At 38.6% G+C, this 16,634-nt stretch overlaps 1 protein-coding gene and 1 long non-coding RNA gene across 4 annotated transcripts in view; one reads left to right on the forward strand and one right to left on the reverse strand.

Annotated features, from left to right (window-relative positions):
• Positions 1-16,634, reverse strand: part of LOC129782732 (uncharacterized) — a 63,805-nt gene that overhangs the window by 39,985 nt on the left and 7,186 nt on the right. The window lies entirely within an intron of this gene.
• Positions 13,991-16,634, forward strand: part of GRAMD2B (GRAM domain containing 2B) — a 43,446-nt gene continuing 40,802 nt past the window's right edge. Inside the window, exon 1 of the mRNA XM_005242537.3 lies at positions 13,991-14,203. Within this exon, the coding sequence (XP_005242594.1) occupies positions 14,082-14,203 (122 nt within the window). The 5' untranslated portion in view covers positions 13,991-14,081. The remainder of the gene's footprint in view (positions 14,204-16,634) is intronic.

Here is a 16,634-nt window from a genome sequence, read left to right on the forward strand (position 1 = left end):
ATCTGCATGCGTACAAGGGCAGACCTCCAGCCTGAAAACATACCTAAAATGACAAGGACATACTCAAAATCACAGCATTTAGGCATCTGAATAAAAATTTGGAAGTTTACAAATGGTCCTCACTGTTTAGGGTGTGCAGCTATACTTGCCTTCTCCTTCTGTTCCATTATTTTGTTGAAATCATGTCCTAACAATAAGATTCAAGAATGGGAACTGTACTTCACTAGCAAGCCTCAGTTCTTTGCACCTTAATTTCCGACAAAATGAAAGCCAATTCCTGATCATTCAAGCTACAGAACTACTTGATTAAAAACCGTGTTTGAATTATACAAACCCTAAACTTGTGTACACTATTAAAAAAAATCACCTTTCAAGTTCTTTAACTGTCCTTTTTCCAGTATTAGCTGTATCTTCAGATAAACCAACATTTTAACGGTGTAGTCATTAGCTCAGTTTAGAATGGCTTTTGAAACTACGTGTAAAATTGCAGAGACAATTGGTCTGTTAAGTACAGCAAGAGCACAACGTGTTTTATTAAAAAAACCAAAACAACTGTACAGAAACTGAATGAGATATGAAGAATAAAAGCTGAAGCATCATAGGGCAGGCATGTATTTTGACGCTGCACCCCCCCAAAAATAAAAGGCAAGACAGAACCCAAAGCAACCTTTGCTACATACCCTCAGTATAAGCAATGCAGGCCAGGAGAACTTTGCTCTCTTGGCTGCACACCTTGCACATTTCACCAGCAGCCTCTTTACCCTTTACAGACTGGGTAGTCTGAACTCTGGAATGAAATCAAAGCACCGTGAATTTCATACACCAGCTGAAGCTCCTTTGAGGACAACTAAACATAGGCATGTTCAGCTAGCAGCTTTATCTAGCTTTGTTACAGGCCTTGGAGATTACGTATCACCATCTGCACACTTTGGATTTGATTTCCATGAGATGAGCTGAAAGGCCAATTTTCCAGCAGTACACAAATGCCTGCATTTTGATTGACTGCCAGATGAGGGAAGAGTTTTATATTTATTAGAATGAAGTCCATTCAGTAAGCAACATGGAAAGCATCACCAAAATTAATAGTTCTTTCTTGCCAATGCTGTTGATTGTCACAGGGAGCGTGGTGATACCCTTCTGCCTTCCTGCACACAGAGGCTTCTGTGATACAATAAAATCAAGCATACTATGAAATCAAACCACCTCTGAGTCCTTCCTAGTGTGCACTAGCACATCCAGTTGTTACAACAACAACAACAAAAGACACAGGGGGTGAGATGTTGTTTTCAACACTGAAATATCTGAAGAACTACTTTCCTCAGGGAAAGAATCAAAAGGATATGAAATACTCTGTTCTTCATTTGTCACAGAGTGCAAGCTCCTACAATCTGAAAAGCTGCTTTCAGAGTGTCCCTGTGTAGTTTTGGGTAGCACAAACAGACAATACACACAAAAATCCTGAAGAATTAAAGTATTTTAAACTGTTTAAGTTTACTTGCTTTAAAAAAACAGGTTTTTCACTTACTGAAAAAACAGGTTTTTTCCTCAGGCACTTCCAATAACCAGATGTCAAAGTAAGTGTGGTGCATGCTTTCAGGAAGCAAGCTATTAAATACACACTTTTTCAATGCAATCCAGCCAGAAAATTAATTTGCTATTAGAGCTTAGCCAGCATGCAAGCCAGGAATTCCAGATAGACTTTTAAGTGTATGACAAACCGAGTACATTCTTCACATCCCTAACATAACACTTAAAATCAAGTTAAATCACAAAGCGAACCAGGATGAGTGTCAAGCATATATAATCTACTTCACCAGTGAGACAGTTAAGAAAAATAAAAAATAAAAAATAAAAAATAAAAAATAAAAAATAAAAAATAAAAAATAAAAAATAAAAAATAAAAAATAAAAAATAAAAAATAAAAAAAAGCCCACCAAAGCAGTTCTTATTGATTTGAGAGCTGCTTCTCCCTCCGCAGACATTATATACAGATAGATATACACAGACTGTTTATACAGACTGAAAAATGCTCTGTTTCAAATTGCTGTTATAATTCTGTAACAAACATGTACACTTTTCCTGATCAGATCAGCACTTGCTTGTGCCAGCTTTTTTAATACTTTTCTAAATACTCCAAAGACATCATTCTTTTCAACAAAACCTGTGAAAACTTGGAAAAGGAAACCTGTAAGAATAAGGATGCAATTTAACAGAGGGAAAAAAAATATACTAATAGCCAGATCTGGAAAACATGCAGCAAAATTTCTTGCAGCCTCAATGCTCCCGCTCTGGTTGAGTACAAAAGGAGCCATGCCAAGACACAATGTCCACTAAAATTATGCTTGGTCCTATATCTCTGTAACAAACCCATGAAATTTAGCAATTACAATGAAACAGAACTCAAGCACATTCAATCCTTATTTTAGTTTGTGCAGTACTGTTTCTCAGGTCCACAAAGCTCATTCTGATAAGCAAAAGTATAAAAAGTTTAAGGTAAATACGATGCAAATGCAAGCAGGCAGAAAAATTCAGTCTCCAGATCAGGAGATGAAGACTGCAGGAGATGAAGTCTTCAAAAGCCAAGGGTTCATGAACAGATAAATGCAGATGAAGGAAAGGTAAACAAGAACAATTCCCCATATTTTATGGAAATGTTGGTATTTCTGATCCCTCTTCAACCCATCCCCTTTGAGAAAGGGTAATTTATAAAATGCTGTTCAGAGACTTTTGGTTCCAAAGATGCTAAAAGCAAGTTCGGAGTCTTTTTTGCCAGGCAGTGAGGGGGTTTTTTAAACCCAAAGAAAGCCAAACAGGCAAATCACACAAACTTTTTTTTTTCCCCTATAAATAATTCTAGTGCTAAGTTTCCATTGAATTTTCAGAATTCAAGATGCATACTCAGTTCCACATGGAATTTCGAGTATTCAAGGAGTAGCACTCCTTGCTAAAACCAATCAATATTTTACATATTTCTACATCAGCTTTAGGATTGTGTCACCTCTATTTCTCCAGCTTTGAGTGGGTGGGGCTGCATTCAGCTATGCAAGCTCAATGTTTCCAGCAGAATATTGCTGCAAGATTGTTATGCATGTTTACAGCCAGATTCATTCTGTCAATATGTTCTACTACTACCATACTCCTTCATCTTTTAGCACTAAGAGGAACCACGAAAGCAGTAAGTAATAACTAGAGTAAGTGCATCTGTGCATATGAAGAAATCCAAGATGAGCATTCCATGTAAAACAAGTGAATAGCATCACATCATTAGGTATACTGCTGCAGGGGAAAAAGCAACAGAAGTCAGATCACTGGATTACTCCCAGACATCTGTCAGCCCTACGTCCTATTCACGTTCCTGCGCACCACCTACCAAATGAAGCACTGTTATCAATGGGCCCTCTCCATACACAAGCCTGGCAACAGCCTTCACACCAGCTTTGATCCACTGCCGGGTTACTGTGTTATCTGAATCTGCAAACTTGTATCATGCAACAGGCAGCCTGGATTAGCATTCACCATCCTAACAGGTGTATTCCAGAAAGCAGACAAGTTATGGATTGCACAGTTATCACAAAGGCTTTATGACTGAGCATGAATTCCCTAGCATACATAAAAACAATTCTTCTTTTTAAATCCAGATTAGAGCTGAACCTCCACTTATTTTTCCCCTCAACACAATTCAACTATCTCATTTCATGATCAGATCACCTTAGTTTCAGATGTGTGATTTAACATACCAAACACCTAACATTTTGAAGGTCTTGCATATGAATTAGATGAGAGATTAGATTAGAGAACTACCCTCTCAGAGGACCAGGGATAAAAAAAAAAAAAGCATGACAACTATACCCTACTAGCTGATGAAGCTAAAGCAGTGCACAGACTCAGCAGTTCTACAGCTAACTAGCCTTCTCAGAACTATACACATGCCCAAATGTTCCCTTCCCCCCCTTCTTCTCTTTTTTTGAAGGCTCAGGCTATTAATTCACCTATGCAATGTGTGAATTATTCACCATAACTTTCACAGCTTCCCTTATAATATAAAACAAACCACAAACATCCCCATCACAAATGACCTACAGCTTATGTAGGAGGATCTCGCTAGTACTCGATCATACCAGGTGGACACATGTTCTATTCTGTTATGCAATATTCTCAGATGTAGAATGTGCAAAGTTGTTACAAAATGTAGACAACATTGAATAAAAAGCAGCACAACAAACAGTTTTTCTATAGATAAAATATATGAGACTTCCTCCAATTTGTAAATTTCTTACTGTCATTTTGCATTAAAACTAGCAAACAACTCACACGTAAATTACCAAGCACCCGTTTCGACATCCGGCTGCATTCAGATCCCAACTTTCTCATTTGTTCCATCATTCTTGGCTCAACACCCTAGACCAGATTCAACTCCTATTCTTGCAAACCAAACTACATTTAGGCATCGTTTTATGAAAGTCAGAAGGGCTAATGGATCACAACAGAAAAAGTTTTCTTTGGAAGAAAGACCATTGCTGAAGAGTTGCGCTAACCATCAGTAAGTGCACTGCAGAGGTAGTAACAGCATTCTCAAATGGGGAACATCTGTAAAGGTTGCTCTTTAAACACAATGTTATCAGAACAGTTTTTAGAATAAATAAATGAATTATTAAATCTCCTGAACTCACCTCATGCTGCAGAAAATTCATGCACTAAATTTTGCAATACTGTTTGCAAAACTGACGGGAGGATCTGCAATTTATCATTTGTATTAGCCGCCAACCCAAGCCAAGGGGAACCGGTGGCTGCAGCACCAGCAAGGGAGCTCCGGGCGCGGGGTCCCCGCCTCCGGCCCGGCGGGAAGCGGAAAGCGACGGCCTGGTCGCACCGGACACCGGGGTGCCAGGACCCGCGAGGTGGTGCTGTTCGACCGCGTATTTAGTGCCTTTGGCTCCCAACTAGAAAATTAGGACTAGGAAAATACTCACATATTCACTGAGGGGAGCGTTGTTTTTGGTTTTGGTTTTTTTTTTAAAAAAAAAAAAAAAAAAAAAAAAAAGAAGAAGAAAGCAGAATGAAGTTTCAGAATAGTATTTTATCAGCTTTCTCCTTATCACCCATGGAAGTGGTACCAGCTCCATCACATCTTTTTCTTGAGGCAACATTAGGTCACAAAACTAAACTTTGCCCTAGTGTTACAAGCTTGGAGAAGTGTTTTCTTTTTTTACCTGTTGTTCTCTAAAATAAATCAAAGCTTAGGCTTCTCCAGTGATAGTGTATTTTTCAACCAAATACTACATAACACCATTGGTGAGTTTTCTTACTTTATTAATTCAAATAAATAGCCAACATGATTGAAAATAATTTACACAGAAAATATAATTTACATTGTGCGTTAAAAAAAAATAGATTATAGGGAACAAAACCTGAACTTTATCCAGTTTATACACAAATAAATGTCGTAAGTCCACTGCACAGAAAGGCTTTTTTTCCCAGATGGCCTATTCCACCTGAATTTCAAAGTAATAGTCTATGCCCTTCCATACTCTTGAGGGCAAAGGGGGGGGGGGGGGGGGGGGGGGCGGTACAAAGGGGAAGATTGTATTTTCAGAAAATTGTGGTGTAAAAATGGCAGTCAAATCACAAAAAGTCATTATTTCTTCCTGGAAAAAGAAGGCAACACGCAAAAGAAAAAAATTATACATACTTAGGATTACAAGGGGAAGTATAACAAATTGGAGTGCTAGGGAAGCTTTACAGCAGACTGCATCACAAAAGATAAGAATCACAGTAAAGAACAGTGGGGAGGTTTAATGATTAGCAGTTTCAACAGAATTTAGAAACTAAGTGTCTTATTGCCAAAGGCCTAAATAAAGTTACAGGAGAATTCAAGACAGCAATTGCAGATGGTCAGTGAAGCATCACATTACAATCTACCTTTCCTAGCTTCTAAGTGAAAGCTCAGAAACAAGGCTGAACCCCAAAGTTAGGGTGAACATGTTAAGCAAAGAACAAATCAAGGGTTAGCCTGAATAGCAATACACAGAGAGCGATGTGCTGATGAAAACTACTATTATACATGCAAAGTTACAATCACACCTCAAGAACCTAGTATAAACGAGGAAGTTTTAACAGCATTTTTAAGGCTATATGATTAATATTACATTAGAATGGCTGACATAAAAAAAAACTTCTTAAACAAACCAACATTTCTGATTATAAACAAAAGCTGATCCTAAGTATGACTGCAGAGGTTTAATTCAATCTTTTTGATATACAATGGACAAAAATGTTAAAGGTTACCAACAAAACCAGCAAGTAAGCCAAAAAAAAAAAAAACACCAAATGAAAAAAATTGTGATGCCACCACCGTTTCCAACAAACTAACCCCAGTTACCATCATTTGAAGAAGGCATGCAGAGATGAACTGACCAAAATGACCACGGTTCATTTCATTTAAGCCAAACAATAGCTTTATGTAATTCATTTGAAGTAATAGGTACACCAAGGACACAGTCCTGAATCACTGGTCAAACTGAAGACCTGACGTTTTGAAGGCTCTCCCTGCCTCACTTACCTGAGTGACATGGGTGGCTTGAATAGATTAGTTGGTGAAACCAGCCAAGTTCCTTTAACCTTCCCCGAATACCCTCACATGTTCAAGTTTCACTTAATGTAACTGTAAAAACAGGTCTACTGTTACTCAGCTCTCAATGGTGTCATTAACTTCATTAGGTGCTGTTTGTACAATGTTTTAAGCTCCTCATTAGAACATTCAAAGTGGTATTTTAGACTAATGAGGCTCTATTGTTATAACCTATCACTGTATAATTGCAGTTTCTTTATAAGTAGCTGATGTGGTGCAAACTCTCTTAAATGGTAAATAATGGCACAACAATCAGTTTTCACTGACATGTGCTTCAAATAATCCTCCCATTAGGCTGCAAACTGTACACCTACCGGCTTCAGACAAAAACGTTTTAAAAAAAGAAAGCTACACACACGTGAGCAACGCCTCAACCTTTATCACAGGAATGCTGCAGCCTCCCTCGCTCTCTGCGGCCCCGCTAGGCAGCCTGACCTACTGAGCAGACGCAGCAGCAGGCGGCAGGCTCCACGGCTACCGAGATGACGAGAGTCCAGCTAACCCCGCCGGTGTTTTTCAGCAGCAGCCTTCACTGACACCTTCAGTTCAGGTATTTTTCTGTCTCCTCTCATGATAGAAGGAACCCGAGAGGTCCGGATTGCCAGTCTCACAAGTGCAGAGTCACAAGAGCTAAACCGTGTTATTGCAACTGCGTTCACAATGTCAGGAGAGGGATGGTGTCAGTCAACTCGGCAAATACTCTAAGCAGGACGAATATGTACAGCAGCTCAGGCACAACACCTAGGAGGGTTTTGGAATGGAAGAAGTTAAGCAAATCAAGGGGAAAATAAAAACAAAACCCAACAAAATACCCAGGTTGCAAACAGGAAGTTTGCTTCTGAAACAGTTTTGAACAGTGTAATTTCTGTGCTATTCTTTGCGCTTCAAGAAAGACAGACACAAGGTTTATGCAATTTAAATCACATATATAGCTAAATATAATATAACCTTAAAAAGAAAAGAGCCACATCTAAACAAACCATAGTTCCCCTTTCAACATGACAAGTCTCCTTCTAATTCTCATACCTGGGCAAAAAAGTTTTGCTTTTAACATGGTTGCACTGAGAAAGCAGATTAAAACAGATACTTGCATATGAAGGGATAGAAATTTCTATCTGAAATGACATTTGAGAGTTTTTTTAACAAAACATATTTTTATTTCACTTTCAGGAGGTACTCTACTGTGCAATCACGTAAGATTAAACTTCCCTCTTACTGTTTGTGCTAAGCACCATAAATACATGGTAAGAGGCAAGAAGGGAATTTAACAGCTGGGCCCATTTTCTCATCTGTTCTACATCAGAGCAGTAAGTCGCCACTTACAAGGAACAGAAAACCAGGTCTGAAGTGCTTAAATTTCCTGGAATATGTTTACCTTCCTCAAGATATTGCCACTCCTCGTTCTTAGCAACAATGTACTCTAGGCCTGACAGTAATTCTCATTGTTACCACAGAAAGTTTGAAAACATAACCTTGACAAACTCACCAGATTCAAGTATGTAAAGAAAAAGTTGTTGGGGTTTTTGTTTTATGATTATGTTCTTACACTGCTAGGGGGGAGGATGGAGGACTGTGGGGAGACATGGGGGGGAGAGAGGGAGAGGTAGATGGGAGAAGAGGAGAGAGGGGAGAGTCAAGAAGAACATAAATTCACTTTTTTTTAATGCTTGGACTGATAGTACTGCAAGACTAGACATGACTTCAAGGAGAAATGCAGCCATTTACAAAGCTGAATTTCTTTACCTTTTTAAAGCATATCCTGCAAGCATCAAGGCAAAGAACGGCCCATTTACTCAAATGAGAAGCACCCTACACAAATGAGATGCTAGTAGCTTATTTGCTTCACATGCCTGTATTCTCTTGTTCCTACCACAGAGTTTATACTCTCATCCTCACCCAAGCCCCTCAGGCCAGACATTATTGGCATCAGGAGTCCTTCAATGAACCAAAAAATGTATTTTTGTGTTGTTACTGAGAGACCCAAGTCTTTCATTCACACAGTGCAACAAACTCAAACTAAATTTTAAGACTTCAGAGTTTCCTAGAGTTCCAAGAAAATCTTCCAAAACTCCATCTTCCAAGTCAGTTTCCTTTACATAATCCCACCACATGAGGCTCTCTTCTCCACTCCAATGGCTTTCTTCCAAGTTAGTTGGGTGTGGGTTTGTTTTTTTAAAAAACTCTTTCCTGTCTGGAAGGAGAAGCTCCTGAACACAGATACGCCTGAGTACCCCAGGTGGTTAAGTCCCATCTGTGCGGCTCCAGAAGCTGAGCACAAGGGAGTACCAGGGGGAAGGTGGTGAGCATTGACACATGAGTAAGCACAATGGCATCTACTGAGGTGACCACCATGACAGAGATCAAAAAAAACATAGTTTTAAGTGCATGTTCCTACAACAAGATTACTAAAGAGAAAAACAGTCACTGGCTTCCACAAACACGGACACCACACTATTCAGCTCATTCCTATATACCTCTAGGTTATTTCTCCTGTGCTACATTTTCATCTACCTCTTGCTGCACCTGACCCGCTGACAGTTTTCTGTCAGCTCGCTCTGTAAATGTGTTTGTGATTACACCAGTTCTGCTCTCATCCGGCATTCAGAGCAGCACAGAAGGAGCCGCAGCAATCCTAGGTATCTGCCTGTAGCATGTGACATACTCACAGGTGTGAGTTTAAGGAGGTACAACTCCAAACGCACTGTATACAAACTGAGTGTATCTCACTATGGCAGACTAAACATAGGATAGAACAGATCAAACACAAGTTCAAGAGGAAACCCAAGAAGTTTGAGATTAGAAAGAGGAACAGAATATAGGAACCTAGATATAAAACTTATCTAAAACATGTCCAAACAGATTTTATAGTGAACTAGATCTGATCCATATTGCATTCTGGAATTATCTGTGGAAAGGTACACTTTTCAAATGTACAACTCGGAGAAAAAAAATACTTGTTTTTGCACAGGCTTGGTCCAGGCAGGAAAAAAAAAAAAAAAGAAAAAAGAAAACAAAAACTGGAGGCGATCCTAACCATGAAAGACAGTCAGCTCTGAGTCAGAGCAGCTGCTTCTTTACATACCATAGAAAACAAAAATTATGCAAGCCAAATGCATAAAGCAAGAACTCAGTGCTTTAGGCTACTAGTTAAATGTTGTTTCCTCCCCCCCAAAAAAAAATATTCAGGGGATCATAACAGACTAATTATGAAGTCTTACTCTGATTTACAGGCCTAGTAAATTCTGAGACTCCGAACAAACTGACGGAACACCCACTCATCCATTCCCCTGCTCTTTATTACAAAATCTGTAAGGTTTTGTGGCTGCACTCCAGCCAAGATGTAAACTCTTATAAGATTGTACATAAAAACATTCACTACCACCTCAAATCACTAAGATGACATTCTGCCACAAGTACAGCGGCTGGTTTATTATTGATTTGATTCATTCTTGGATGGTAATAAAATGGAATGGTTTGTTCAGAATATATTTCCAGCCATCTCTTTGCCTTTTTTGTTTAATGTCTCCTTTTATCATCACTTCAACTTGCAATCTTTGTGCAGTTTCTTAGCAGTTACCTGTCACAAGGCACCAAGGCTTTTCTAGCATAAATGAAAGTTCTCGCTCTAAACACCCAGAATTCATAATTTTTTTCATCCCATCCAATAACATGAGATCATTTTAGTAAAGACATAGGGACTTAAAATAGGTGCAATGCAATTGGAATTGCTAATATATTTCCCAGTCTCAGAAAAAATACTTCAGGGATTGAGAAATCAAAAATAAATATTTTTTTCCTGGAGGAAGTCACTTTGAAAAAAAATGCATAGCAGTCATGTGGATAACAGAAGAAAAGAAAATTATAGATTTTTCCAGAAAAATTCTAACCTTTCAGTGATGTTGCAGACTGAGAATAAAACTGTTTGAGGTTCAAGGACACCAATCACTTTTTTTTTCCCTCTGTCTGCATATCAAAAACAATTGCAACAGTGCTAGACTCCACAAGATAGAGTCTAGCAGGTAGGAGATAACAGAGTGTCAGTGACAAAGGTCAGAATTAAAGGGCATAGTTTGGTAAACAACAAAAATAAGGATACAGTTGGCCAAATCTGCACACAGGGTTGAAGAAAAGTAGGTTACCGGAAAAGAAATAAGAAATAAAAGGGGAAAGCTGTTTTTATGAGACAGCAAGGGAGAGAGTCAAAACACATACTCAATTTTACAAGCCACTGAGCTACCAATTTCTTCAGAACATGACGAACAAGTCTCTGGGGAGAAGTCCATGTCAGCAGATAGCCACACCATCAGGAGTATCAACTTCTCCCCACACCTGATCCACTGCATCAGAAAGAGAAAACATACTGGTGTCCGTTAAGTACTGCTAAAAGATGTGAAGCAAGCAGCTAAGAAAAATAAGTACTGTATCTGCCACATGCTTGCATAGGTAACATTTCTGTAGGTATCTAAACCTCTGCTGGAAAATTTTATGGACATCAGGAATCAGAAAGACAAAGAGGGAGGGAGTGCTTTAAAAAGCTGCATAGGGATTACAAACTAAAAGGTTTGTATCAGCTTGCATCAAGATATGACTGTCCTGAGGCTGATCATACAGCTTAGATCCCCTTCCAATAAAAATGGCATGAATTCAAGTTTTGTCTTTTACACAGGCACCATCAGGTCAGCCCTCCTGGCCTCCTAAATGTAAACTACTACCTCCTTCTTTTCCAGTCCCAAAACAATCTCCAAAATGTCTCGGGATCACAGCTGTGCAGAGGCACTAGAAATCAATAGCAAACACAGTTTGTCTGAGCCTGATAATACGGAGGAAAGCTCCATCCCTTGGGCGTATAATGACATCACTACCAGCACTGTACCTCTCCATTCCCACCAGAAGTGCATATATACATACAAACAACAAAATTATACAATTGTTTAGGTTGGAAAAAACCTTTAAGATCATCGAGTTCAACCATTAACCTAGTACTGCCAAGTCCACCACTATTCCTGCCTGCTCCTCTTCTATCAATCCAGGCAGTTACCGCTGCCACACTCAAGAAAGATGAGCCCTCTTAATAAGCAGCAGCGGTAAGAGTCTCAGGTCAGTGTCACAAAAGCCTGTTTTTCCTCACATGGCCATACATACCACCAGTGTCACTGCAGCAAAGTTCATATGGTAGACTTGGCACTGTTACATTTATGGTTAGATTTCATGATCTTCAAGGTCTTTTCCAGCCTAAATGATTCTATGATTCTATGTCGGGCTTGAGCTAATCCTAAACTAACTCAGTAATACCAGCTGTGTAGCCACAAAAGCACTCAACTCACCAGCTGAGTACCAGACCTGGTTAGTATAGCACTAGCACGGGCAAACCTAGAAGCCCTTCAGTACAGGCATACACTACGTGGTCATGTAATTGCAGGCTGGTAAGCACAGACTTGTGGTAGCATGTGATGGAGTATAGCAGTTTACAAGGGAGGCACGGTACTCTGTAAGGGAACTGTTTTGTGGACAACAGCAAGGAATGAAATTGAAGGGAAGAAATCACGTTATGGTTGTCTCTTGCTAAACATGTTCCTGCACTTACCCATTCAGGGAAAAATTAAATTGTCCTCTCTCTGTATTTGCTCTTTAACATACAGAAGGAATGCAGCTGCATTCTTTTAATGAAGGGTTTTCGTTGTATTTTGTTATACAAACAGATTGTTTTCAAAGATAAATACTTCAAATTAATAACTTACAAGCTCACTATATCACTGAAGTTTTCTAATCAGTTTTTAAGGATGTTTGTTTCTTTAAAAAGAATAAATACTTCCTATCCTAACTAGATAGATCTGAACAATGCAACAGAGCCAAGGCCAATTCTCCTTCTGCCTACAGGAGAAAAACAGCTTTTGTTTACTTTGTTAAAGGTTGTATCACTTGTTTTATGGAGGAGGAGTAAACTACAAAGACTTTGCCTATCTAGACAGCCCTGCATTTGTAGTCTATGATCACACAGGATCAAGAGAATCAGAGTAACAAAAAGGCCTAGACATCAGGAAATCAAAGACGTATAGCATAGCTACTGAAGGAGGCATGAACTCAGAACATTTAAGAGGAAAAATTCAATTTCATCAGCTTAAATACTACTCCTGCATACAAGCGTTCAGTTTTTTCTACTTCACATGGAATACCTAAGATGATGAAGGGTGTGTTTTTCACTCCTTTTCTGCCTTTTCCTTTCAAGACTTCTCACCTTTATTCAGAATTTTCACATTCAAGGAAACTGCTGTTTAATCTCTACCTTTGCTTCTTAGCTATAATGCTAATCCTGAATTTCAATAGTTACAGTTTCTCCTGTTGTTTCTGACATTTACAGATTTCATTACAGTTTACTTAATACCAATTATAAAACAAATTTTGTATTTAAATAAGCAAAGACCAGGTATTTAGTCATGCAAAGGAACTAGGGACAAAATTCAAACCAAACACGGAGAAAGATGTCTTCGATCTTACGAGTAAAATCTGAGAACAGTGCAAATGCCTTTGTATTGTTTCACAATCTGTTTATAAATGCTGAGAACAGAAAGAGTATACTACGTTCCACATGTTTTTTCGGTCTCATAGAAGAATGCTTATTACCATTCAGGCCCTAAACGAAGTTTGACAGATCTTCTGGAGGCCTTGGGGTGTTAATTTGGTATTATAAGCAGACTTGCAATCTAAAGAAACATTGCTTCCAATTTCCTTGACTAATCTAATCACTGTAGTAATCTTCAACAAACAGAAAACTGTGCAAGTTTGTAGTTAATGTTTGCCATTTCCTATGGAAAAAATGTTTATGTAAAATAGTTTTGTTCAGTTGGGTTTTGGGTACTGAGAATTAAAAGATTGTCTGTATTTAAGCTGAACTGCAATGACTTGACTTCATAGCAGCCACATGCATGCATGTGCACCAATTTGTCCCTGAAGAACTGCAATATAAGAATTTTGACATGTCAGGATGGGTGGATATAGTCACTTTTGAAGGATATACAATTATGTTATTCAAACTTGGGCAATTAAGAGACAGGTAGATAATTCGCAAAGTAGAATTTATGACAGACCATGTTACAGTTTTTGTTACAAATTTGTCAATGAAACCCAATTTGAATTAGAGTTCTTGTTCTATGTATCCTTCTTTTTCTCAATTCATCAAAACAAGTTATTGCTATTAACAATGACATTCCAAAGATAGAAGTGCACCCAGATTTGACGACCTTTGTTTCCAAGTAAAACTATCAAGTGCTGCAGATAAAAAAGAAAACCTCCTTATGATGTCACATCAGCATGTTACTCATTAACTGATTTAAAAAACTAGCCTGAGCTAGAGTCACACCAAGATTGCACTTCCTATAGCAGCGAAAGGCTGTGTGTTTGAAGGATCGCACTAGAACTGAACTTGCCTAACGCTGCAGTTAACTCCATTAAAACGATGAGAAAAGGGAATTCCTTGAAGGACTCTGTTTTTCATTCTGAAAGTCAGAACAGCTTTGGAAAGTCAAGTAATACTACCCCAGTCAGCCCTACAGAGAGCTTTGGATCAGTATCTATAAGGTAAATCCTGGTGTGTTTGAGTGTTCTGTATGTACTTGACACTGGGGGGTACAGGGCAGCAAGACAGAAGTGCACGGGGACAAATACACTGGTGAAAATAACCTGATGGGGAAGCTTAATATGAGAACGCAATGCATGCAGAGATGATAATTTCACTCATGTTACTGACTACACTGGGAAGGGGAGCACTACTGTAAAGCAGAGATCTGTAACAGCCGACAAGGGGGTGTTGCTCTCTCTTTCCTTATCTACTACTTCCTTACAGTGAAGTAGGGCTTTGAATGTGTATAGCACTGTAGAGCAATAAACTCGTTTTAAAATGACCTCTGAAAAGTCATCCAATACTACCTATGGAATTTGAATGGATTTCTGTACAAAACAAATATAAGTTTTGTTAGAACAGGGATTTTTAACAAAATTTTCAGCTGTGTTTTGGACTATATGAAACTTTACAGTGCTTATTAAATTATGTTTCAAGAGAAAAGCTGCCATAATCACAAGGAGTATTCATGGAAGTTAAACACTTGCAGGAATGAGTACTGCTAAAGGGTTTGCTAACAGCATAATCACAAACTATTTTTAACAGAAAATTTGTTTTCTTACTTTGGAAGCGTAGACTTGTTGGATTGTGGACTCACATTGAGGTGGAATTCATTGCAATGATGAGTTTTGGATAAATCATGCATGTTCTAGACAGCAAAGATAAATGAGGGAAGACAGTGTCATAGGGTTACTGGCACTTACCAGGTATCCTCCACCATCTACTGCAGGAGACAGACAAGTAAACATCCATAGTATTTATATCAACTCATTATGAATATACTTAAAGTAGCTTTAGATGTTTATTAGTCCCTAACCACCTTGAAAGTTCTTCACCAAGTGCTGTCCTTAATATCCACTCAGTGCCAAACCACTCTGAAGAGTGACTTGGAGGGAGCACCTCTACATAGTCTTTGTGAGGCTGAATTATATTTCTTTGTAGCTGTACACAATTTCTTTAAATGGGGTAACAGCTCATATCACTACCTGGGTCACAAGTATAAGTAAGTCTGATGGCCTTGTTTTTCCTCTTTTGAAATGCTGTTAGGGCTTTTTAATATTATATTTGCATAACATCCTTTATTTCAATTCAAATGTCAGAGACATAATGTCCAACAGTTTGAACAGAGAATAAGGAATCAGAAATTTTACATTCTTACTAGAGTTCTCAAAGGCTCTTCCCTAGAACTAATCACTTAGAGCCTGTTTTTTTTAAAAAAAAAAATCCGTGTGTTTTTGCATGCCTCTCTTGATCTCATTTTCCGATTAAGCAGGGGACATAAGTACATACATGGCGTATGGAGGGTTCAACACAAGTAGGTGATGTTTAACCATTTCTAATTTGGGCAACTGAAAGTTTACTCTCTTTTCTCTGTCCAACCCAGAACACTGGGCAGACAGATTTACCTAATTTTTTATTTACCACTAGATAACCAGTACACCAAACGCTACCATATATGCTCTGATAGCGACATGATCAGCTCTTACAAAGAACAGAGCCCTTTGCCTCAGATTTCTCAATAATCAACCGGCCTGCCAAGTAGCGAGTGGCAGGGGCAGGCCTTCTTAGAAATCCAGCTTACTCAGCTGCTGTTTCAGTAAAGATAGTATGACCATAAAGCCCTACTGTGAAACTATACCTCTATCAATAGCAAAGATGCAAAAGCAGGCTACAAATACTAGACATTCTAATAAGAAGAATGCATCATTGCACACAATGAGCTAGTAGCTGGACTGAGCTCTTGCCCAACTTGCTTGTCATGTGTTTGTCAGTCATGATACACTTACCCAAAATCAACCACATGAAAAATCAGGGAAAATGCTTCTGGGAGAAAGAAATGCAGGCTCTGCATTTTTAGATACTATTTTCAATACAGTCCTATTTACTTAGAGCATATTTCCCATATATGAAGATGCATCCACACAGAAAATTCACTGTATTAATGACTGCTTTTGTTCATCCTAATTATTCATGCCCGAGGACAAAAACTGACTATATGCCTAAGTTTTTATATACCTGTTTTCACCTCACTGTAATTGGCACCATGTGAGTGAGCAAAAATCTGCCAGAATCCAGGGGGTTATTAACATTTCAGACAGGGGAGCTCACAGTTTATCACCATGGCAGCATGTTATTCCTGACATAGAGTGGCATTGATTTCAGAAGCAAATTAAGACTCTGGAGCTATAGCTGAGGTGTCAGCCATGCATAACAGATCAGAGATTTGTATTCATAAAAGTATTGGCCACATATGTATGCAGCATTTTATCAGCAAGAATGTATAGAGTTGTACTGACATCAAAACAAAACATTTTCCAGTAGTCCAGATAAAAATATTGGCAAAGACAATAGGCATCTCAAACTTCTCTTTGGAGCCCATCCCTATAATGT

The sequence above is a fragment of the Falco peregrinus genome, chromosome Z (genome assembly GCF_023634155.1).
Source record: "Falco peregrinus isolate bFalPer1 chromosome Z, bFalPer1.pri, whole genome shotgun sequence".
In the NCBI taxonomy this organism is placed as follows: domain Eukaryota; kingdom Metazoa; phylum Chordata; class Aves; order Falconiformes; family Falconidae; genus Falco; species Falco peregrinus.